General features: G+C 45.8%; 1 protein-coding gene across 1 annotated transcript in view; it reads right to left on the bottom strand.

The window, feature by feature from the left end:
* Positions 1-229: 229 nt before the first annotated feature.
* Positions 230-9,334, bottom strand: part of ABCA9 (ATP binding cassette subfamily A member 9) — a 57,007-nt gene continuing 47,902 nt past the window's right edge. Inside the window, exons 30-38 of the mRNA XM_047080632.1 lie at positions 8,601-8,692; positions 6,317-6,477; positions 5,413-5,488; positions 5,244-5,338; positions 4,568-4,687; positions 4,226-4,366; positions 3,303-3,382; positions 460-515; positions 230-328 (exon numbers count right to left, since the gene is read on the bottom strand). Coding sequence (XP_046936588.1) covers positions 230-328; positions 460-515; positions 3,303-3,382; positions 4,226-4,366; positions 4,568-4,687; positions 5,244-5,338; positions 5,413-5,488; positions 6,317-6,477; positions 8,601-8,692 — 920 coding nt within the window. The remainder of the gene's footprint in view (positions 329-459; positions 516-3,302; positions 3,383-4,225; positions 4,367-4,567; positions 4,688-5,243; positions 5,339-5,412; positions 5,489-6,316; positions 6,478-8,600; positions 8,693-9,334) is intronic.

Below are 9,334 nucleotides of genomic sequence, written 5' to 3'. Positions count from 1 at the left end.
TGAAATGTGGGATTTCGTTGCTGGTATAGAAGCCACGTGGTCTGGTTTCATGACTGTTCTCACCGACTTGGCTCCTTAGTCCCACTATATGTAATATTATTGAGAAAAATGGTGGCATGAGTTTCAAAAGCATTTTATATCATGTCTGAGATAAGATATATTAATGATATAAAATATTATCTTTCAAACGAGGCAGAAGCTTAAAGAGCAACATAGGGTGTTTGGCGCGTCAAGGGTCCTCCTGGGGGAGGAGCTTCCATCTAACTGAGGGGTCAAGTTCTTCGTCAAAGTCATCCAGCTCCTGCTCCTTGGAGAGCTCCAGGAACACCTGAGAGGGGCAAGAAATGAAGAGACGGGGAGGTCACGCTGCCTCCCGCAGCTCCGAGCGAGTGCAAAGCACGGGCACAGCTTGTACACTTCTGTCCCACGGATGGAACAAAGTCCCTAAAACGGACCCACCTGCTCCAGGGTGGACTGCGAGAGGCTGTACTCCTCCAGGTCGAAGCGCTGTTTAACTGCAGAAAGATGGGTGCACATGAGGAGTTCACATCCTTTTTATCTGGAGAGTTTTACCAAGCTATGTACAAAAATGTACATGCAAATAGATTTTAAAATCTAAAATATAAGGTAATAGATATTCTCGGACTAAATATGGAAAGGCATGTGCTTGCTTCGGAAGCACGTATACTGAACACGGAGAGGCAGATTCACCCTATGGTCTTGTAACGAGCTGGAAATATTCTCCCATTGTCTTAGAGTTTGGGCAGGGCCACACAAGACTGGAACACGACGTAAGGGGCTCAAGGTCACCTATGCAGGGTAAGCTAAGCGATGGTTCCCTTTGGGCTAGAACACTACCATGTGCCCCTCTATGTCCGCCTTCCCTCTTCTTTACTCTGATCTTTGTTCCACAGGCTGACTTAAGAGGCTTTCTCTGGTGTTTTCCACCAGTGGCAGTTCATGAGGAGGGACAGAGGAGAGGGGGGCTCAAGGCCTTTATTCCTTCCTTCACTCCCTCCCTCACATCAACTTTGTGCCTTGATTGAAAGTCCCTGCTTCCCACCAGGTGGAAGTTCTACGTGATTCGACGCCTGGGTTCCAGCCACTGCTCCCTCTCTTAGTCTCTTCGGACCTAAGAATGGCAACATTTTTCCCGTTTCTAGCCTTGGGTACTTACGCTGAGCCTTGCCCCTTTGCAAATGGTCCCTTCATAGACCAAACTTTGTCTAATTCCCTTTTTTTTTTTTTTTTTTTTTACCATCTGTTATCTGTGCAGACTGTGATTAAGACCTCAAACGAGCAGACACGTAAAAGGAAGAAGATAACGAACAGAGAGGTAAGACTAGAAAGCAAAGGTTTCTTGTGGACAGTTACCGGATGTGGACAGAGAATGCGGTAGGATCGGCTTGCAATCTGGGCACGTGGGGTTGGGTCCTTGACTCATGTCTGGGAACATGCAAAGGATTGTGGACGGTGATGGCCCTGCACTTTCAGAGTGTGGAGAGGCAAAGGTGGTGCATCCCATGGGGGGTACCCCAAGAGACCTCTTGGAAGGGTAAGAGGATACCAAGAAGTGGCCCAGAGGCCGCAAGACACCCAGAGACCAAGAGGAGAAGGCATCGCCCACTCCAGAATGGAAGCTGTAGTCAGAGGTGGCAGACGGGAGGGGAGAGGGAGTCTTGAAGGAACTCACAAAAGCACCCCGTGAAAGGACCAGTGATTGATCACCTCTGCACAGGAGGCCCTGGTACCATTGTACAGCTCAAAGGGACTTAGATTAAGCAAAGCTTAATCTAATCAAGCATTGCTGTCATATTATTTCTTCTTCCCTCCCCTTACACTCCACACTGGAGAGGCTTAAAACATCAGCTTATGAGCAGAGGAGGGAAAAGTATAAGAAGGGAGTTAAGACCAACCATCCTACCTCCCTAGCTTCGGGTCTCCAAATGTTAAGCAGCTCCGACCTGGAGTGGGCATGGGAGGCTGGAGTATTGCAGTCTGCAAAACCCCAGAGTGATCTGGTGGCGTGGGAGAATGAGTGTGTGTAGCACGACAGAGGAATGGTCATGGGCATGCATTGTGCTTGCACACTATCGGGCCCACCTCATTCAATTCATGTATCGCAGCTGAGAATGTGACCGTGTGTAACTTCACATTCGGAGAGAAAAAAAATGCTAACTTACATTTCCATGACACAGGGGAGCGGGAAACTGTGATAAAAAGTTGGGGTTTTCCTCCAAGTGAGAACTTTACTGTTAGCAAATTAAACACGGCAGAAGGAACTCGAGGTGGGAGGGAACATTTTTAAAAGCAGAAACATTAGAAGGCTCTTAAGAAAAGGCTCCATTGTACTCCAGGGAGGCAGCATTCCTGGAACATCCCCCTCCCTGCTCCCAATTGGTTATGAAACACTTCATGTTGGTTTGAGTCTGTTGTGGGATTCCCTCCCACTGGAATGATGCAAAATTGATCACTAGGCCAAAATGGCCCATTGTGAAAATGGATACATAGACTCTAGAGCAAGGGTGACCGGCAGAAAGTGAAGAGAAAAGCTATCTGGGGCAATCCTAACCTTGTGTCAAGGAGAAACATTTCTCTAAGAACTAGAATCCTGGGGCTTCTAATGATGGACAGGGGACAAGAAAGCACAGATCAAGAAGAGGGGGAGGGTGTTCAGCTTTTTATCAGATTTCGTACACTGGCGTGATAGGCAAATGCCGAGCCCGTGGTAGATCAAAGCAGTATATAGAGATCACCATCCAAGAGTCTAGAAAAGAATTATGGCTTAGCCCATATCAACGGAGAGGAACCTCCTCATCAACATCTAGTGCTGTTTAAGAGTACATACAGACAAAAACAATCATATACTGTTTGTTTGTATTTTTTTGTAAGAATTTTTGGACACTCCAGCCCCAAATGCCAACGATCTCTTCCCTCTAGAGCCTCATTCAATTAGGAGGGGATTTCTCAACCTTGGCACTAATGATATCTCAGTGTGATCATTCTTTGCAATGGGAGGGGCTGACCTGTGTGCATTACAGGATGTTTAACATCATCCCTGGCCTTGACCTGGGGGCGACCTACCAGTCACACCCTTCAACTCCACCCCCAGTTGTGACAGCCAAAGATATCCACAGACATTTTCAACTCACTCGTGGGTGAGAACCACTGGATTAAAAGTCTTAATCCTTTATTTATGGTATGGCAGTATGACTTCATGTCCGTGCAACTCTATGCTGGTTTTACACGAGATTTGAATTTCTCTGTTTTCCGGAGTCCTATCTCTCAATAGTCACTCTTACCTATCTCTAATTTGAAGAAAGCCTGTGATAAGGGTCGCACATCCTCAACAGGCAACCTATAGACCATCAGTGAGGAGTACCTGTGAGAAAGAGAGAGTGAGGTTGAGATTCAGGTTTCAAGAAGATAACCATGGACGAACGCATGTGGAAAAGGCAGCAACAACGTCGTCACCAATTTTGTATGCATCTGCAGGTGGACGCAGCCATCACGTGGCTGGTCTTCAATCAACAAGAAGTCACTTTACTAAAGCAGAAGCATGAGGCAGCTCTTACAATAAGGGTCCCTTTTCCTCTTGGGGGGATTGGGAGACAGAAAGGAGGAAACCGGCAGTATCTACACCTCAAGAAGGGAAGGAGCAGGATTACGTATCGTCCCTCTTCGTGAGAAGAGAATCACGTTTAAGTAAAAAGGACTTCGTTCACCTCCAGGCTCCACTGTTAGGATTTGGCATTATCTCACCTACCTGAGCCTCAAACGCCATTACTGATAATAACAAAAACGCTAAGAGCCACCACTCACCGAGCTTTGACTGATGTCTAGTACTGGGCATGGGCTTTATACATTAATGCATTTAATGGGGATGGTTTTACCCTCTAGAAAGGATCATGATGACCTAGGTCCTCGCATGCATTGGGACCCGGCACGTGACAGAACCACCAGGAACATATGTGAATTCCCTTACAACAGTCAGCTTCCAAATCAGCACATTGTTCCCTTATTTCTTTGCTGGGGTATCCTTTGGAATTGGACCTTTCTCTAATAATTAAAGTACTCGCAATGACCATAGAGTTAAAAAAAAACAAAAAACAAATAAAAGATCAAGGAAAGCTTTTGTTTCTCTTCGCCATAATAAAAAAACACAACATATAGAAATAGAAAACGGAAAAACAAAACGATGAAACAAACTAACACCTATGTTCACCTTTCCTGCCGAGCAGCCTGGGGGAAAAGCCTCAGAATTTCACAGTGGAGGGGCTTCACTTGGGTGGGCGTCTTCACCTTCATCTCTAGCAGATAATCTTTGCCAAATTTGCTTTTCAGATGTTGTATGGAACCGATACATCTGGAGGTTGGACGAAGACAAAGTCACGCGGGAGAAGAAAGTGAATCTATTGCCGGTGAATTTCAGCCTTGGGAGGCCAGAGCCATGCAGGGGGGAAGCAGGCAGCCACTCCCGCCCCTGTATGGGGATAACCCGGTGCAGGGAAATGTGCTTTGCTCAGGTCCCACTGGAGACCAAGAGTGGGTGTGGACGGCCACCCACCTCAGCCTTCCAGACACCATGATGGCCACGCGGTCACACACGGCCTCAGCTTCTGCCATGTAATGCGTGGTCAGGAGGGCGCCTCTCTCCGTGTTCCTAAAGGTGGCCCGGATCACCTGCCTAAAGTTAGGTCAAGGGGCACGTTACCTAGTGGAAATGCTCAGGGCAAGACGAAAAGACTTGTAAACGCACCTCCATTGGCACCCATGAAGCAACTAGTGAATTCAGATTAGCAAGGAGTTTCGGAGGGACAACAGTCATGTAAGTAACCAAACTATTGCGTAGAGTATATCATTCAGAGCATGGCTGGGGCTGAATGATCTTAGAATATTCCTAAGGACTTGGGATTTTTTTTTTTTCCTCCATAAGAACTGTGTATCAGGTGATGTTGCAGAAATCAAGCCTGAATAATAATAGGTGGGTTTGGTTGAGTATAAAAAGGGCCACGCATACCCAGAAGACCTACCAGGAAAATGAAATTCACCGAGTATTAAGGTGTTAGAATGATCTTTTTCTCCTGAATAAAAACTGGCTGTGATAAGACATTAGATCTTTCCCCCTTTAGTATTGCATTATCTGATAATGCGGTGTCTTTCACCTTATAAACCATGATTGTGAAGGTCAGTTGTTATAGGATTAATAAATTCACTTAGGGTTACTCATGACATCTCCTCACCACATGTGCTGCTGCCCCTCGGGGTCCATCCCCGTGGACGGCTCGTCCAGAAGCACCACCGACGGGTTTCCCAGGATACTCAGCGCGAAGCACAGCTGGAACGAGAGGAACAGCGTGTCTGGGGCCGACATGTGGGGTGTGCAGAGGAACGCTGAGCCCCCCCTCTTACCTTCCTCTTTATTCCCTCGGATAAGGTCCTCACGGGCAGCTTCAGCTGGTCCTGGAGCTTGAGCACATCCACCAACCTGAAGGGAGCGGAGCAAGTCAATCCATATTACCGCCACACGATGGGGAATATACGTAGAAGAATAGGCAAATCAGAGCAACCACTATATTAAGAGACATTTTAAAAAGAGTATTCTGAGTGATCGGGGCACCTGGGTGGTGCAGTCGGTTAAACATCTGACTCTTGGTTTCAGCTCAGGTCATGATCTCACGGCTGTGAGATCGAGTCCCACATCAGGCTCTGTGCTGACAGCATGGAGACTGCTTGGGAGTCTCTCTCCCTCTTTCTCTGCCCCTCCTCTGCTCATGCTCTCTCTCTCTCTCTCTCTCTCTCTCTCAAGATAAATAAATAAACTTAAAAAAAGTTTCTTTAAAAAAAAAGTATTCTGAGTGATCATAAATTGAAACTACCTAGGATACTTCATGAACCTTTCTTGGTGGTCAAATACATATTTTCAATGACTTCTTTCCATATTAAGAATAATATGAGGCAAACCATAAGAGACTCTTAAATACAGAGAACAAACTGAGGACTGATGGGGGCTGGGGGAGAGGGGAAAGTGGGTGATGGGCATGGAGGAGGGCGCTTGTTGGGATGAGCACCGGGTGTTGTATGGAAACCAACTTGACAATAAATTATATTTTAAAAGGAGAATAATATGAACATTTTCTCTCCAGCTTAATGTGTGAGAACACAACACTGGACTGGCTTCTTGGTGACAAAGTCTTCTCCCACAAGAATGGAGTCGTCAGTTAGGATCTGAATCTTAATCCTTCCTTAATTCTGGGTCAACGTCATTCCTACCACATCCCTCCAGTAGTGAATGGGCATGTCTCCCCCCATGTACCGTGTGATGGTGACAGTGGCGTCCCCCTTCTTCAGCCCTCTGATGGCAGCAAACACCTCCAGGTGTTCCCTCACTGACAGGTTGGGCCAGAGCACGTTCTCCTGAGGACAGTACCCCAGGAACCCGAGGGAGGCTCCTTCGCCACTCCCTTTCAACACCACCTGCACAGAAAGTTCATTCTCACATTCAGTCCAAAATTGTGTATACCTGTGTCTGTGCACGTGAGGGCATATTTCAGGGATGCCCTTCTCTCACACCATGGCAGCCAAGAGGGCAAAAGTAAATAAGGGATCACTTAGCTCTAGGAAAAAGATGGTAATGACGCCAGAAATCAAAAGGAAGACATCCCACATTGTCGTATCCCTCTACTGTAGTTTAGACTTTATTACCAAGTCCATTACCTTGATTGAGTTCAGGGTCGCTTACTTGGTTGTCCGTTGCTTGACTTCCTTCATTGATCCAAACATTCAAAGGATTTGATACTCATCGAGGATTCTATTTCCCCAATGTCAAATTAGCTATAACTATAGGATCTGTTTCACAAGTTTGTCGTAAAATAAGGCAGTGATCCTCAATTAGGGGCAATCCTCCTTCCAGAGGACATCTGGTAATGTCTGCAGCTGTTTTTGGTTGTTACACTTGGGTGCTGCTGGGATCGAGTGCATACAGGTTGGGGAGGCTGCTCGATATCCTCCAACGCAGAGGACAGTCCCTCACAATAAAAATCGTCTAGTCCAAAATGTTACCAGTGCCAGGCTTGAGAAATCCTGTACTAAGGTAATAAACGAAAAGTCCTGGGCACTAGTCTGGCCCACAGGAACCCATAAATAGCAATACATAGCACTTTTTTATTTTTATGAGCTAGTCACTGTGCCATATGATCGCATTAACAGGTCGTGTGGACCAGGGCTTACTAGGTGTCAGAATCTGAGCATCTTATGTGTTTTGAATCACTTTATCCTTAGAAAAACTGTATTTGACTCAGATATTAGTTTTATCATCCCTGTTTCACATAGGAGAAAACTAATGTGTGCGTCGATTTAAAAACCTGGGCAGAAGGTCACGCAAGGTAAACCGGGGGTTAAAGCTGGGATCTGCCTTCAGAATCCAAGCCCTTGACCTTGATGCTATATTCTCTCTCCCCAGTACAAAAGAGGAGACAACGAGTTAATGTGGGCTCACAGAACTTTCAATCTAGAGAGAGAAATGGGAAATAAAAGCACGTCAGCATAGGGGGATGAATTCTAGCCCCCGCTTGATGCTTTCGAGGCAATAAATGTGATAAAGAATAAAAAGCGAAGATCCATCGTAGCTACGAGTGTGGTCGGGGAAAGTCCTTTTGGGGAGGTGAATTTTAAGGTGGCAAGAAGGAGGTAACCAAGTCTATGCAAAGCCGAAGAAGAGCACTCTTTGCCAATGGAAACATCAGCCCAAAGATCCTAGAGAGGGAAGGTGACCAAAGGCCAATCTGAGTAAGGGGTGAGCTGAGCCCAGATCTTGCAGGACCTTTTTTGGTCATAGTGAAGATTTTGGATCTTCTTATTTATTTATTTACATTTAATTTTTTGAGAAGCAGGGAGAGAGCAGGAGAGGGGAAGAGGGAGAGAGAATCCCAAGCAGGCTCCACGCTCAGCACGGAGGGCTCGATCCCACAACTCTGGGATCGTGACCTGAGACGAAATCAAGAGTCGGACGTTCCACCGACTGAGCCACCCAGGCGCCCCAAGATTTGGGGTCAAATCTACCTGAAGGATGCTAAGTAGGATAGAGACATGATCTCATCTGCATCTTTTAAGGACTGCTTCGGCTGCCGTGTGAGGCAAGCGTAGAAATGGAAAGACAGCTTGGAAACCTCTGTAGCAAACCACACCACTGCACAACCTCTCTTCATGATTGCTCCCTGGGCCACGGATCTTGGCAATTCGATTCAACAAGTCCTCAGGATACACAAGTCAAAAAAACAAAACAAAACCAAAACACCCCAAATCATTTGACCACGAATAAAGCTAGTGTTCAGCTTTACGTACCCAAACATTTCCTTTTAGTGTCGCTACCTTTCATTCGATAAAAAGGATATTAGAGATACTATGTAGCCCTTGTTCAGCACCTAACTATTTTTGGAATGAAGGAGAGAAATTTTTACTTTGTTCTCTTCATTCAAGGCATCAATCAATGGATTAATAAGAAAGGATCCTTTATGTGTTTTTAAGATTGTCATCGGTGTTCATTAGTTCATGCTTGTTTTAGGCGGCATTAATGACCAGATTTCTGTGTGTTTACTGACCTGCCCTGAGGTTGGATTTGTGTCTCCAGTTATCATCTTAATGGTTGTACTTTTACCAGCTCCATTGTGTCCTAAGAACCCTATGACTTCACCTGAAAGAGATAGGTGGGCTCAGCGTTATTGCTTCAAATAATTACAGCGCAAACAAAAACAAATACTACTGGAGGGCTCACGACGTGTCAAACTCTGTGTCAAGTGCCCGAATGTAGTATCTCACCTATCCGCCTCCTCCCTCCCACACACACCTAGCGTTGTTATTGGCTTCCTTTTATAGGCAAAGAAACTCAGGAGGGATATGTAAGCTGCCCATGGTCGTAGAGCCAATAAGATGCCGAGCTGGAATTGAAACAAATTCTGATCCCAGAGTCTGTTGCATTTAAGGGACCCTTGTCCAACATGTGCTGTTTGCTTGAATGCACAATGTACTGCTGGGCCCCAGTGAGTTCCCTCCTGTCCACAATCCCTGGGATGAAATAAATGGTATTACTTTAAAAGCTACCCCAGGCTTCTTAATAGAAAGACTGCCTCTTTTTGTTTTTGTTTTTTGGTGTTTTATTGTTTTTTGTTTGTTTCTCCCGCTGTTAACGCTTTTCTGTCTATTTGCCTGTTTTAATAGAACAGACGTAGCTGTCTTCTTAGGCAAAGGAAAAAAACCCCACTGTTATATTATCACTGAGGCTTCTAAGCTGGCTGCTTTGTAGAATCATCAACAGAGGGCCCCATATTCAGGAACT

This window comes from Lynx rufus, unplaced genomic scaffold, assembly GCF_022079265.1.
Source record: "Lynx rufus isolate CCGP_SWC_20201006 ecotype Redwood Valley unplaced genomic scaffold, mLynRuf1.p SCAF_18, whole genome shotgun sequence".
Lineage (NCBI taxonomy): Eukaryota > Metazoa > Chordata > Mammalia > Carnivora > Felidae > Lynx > Lynx rufus.
This window is presented reverse-complemented; position numbering and strand designations above follow the sequence as displayed.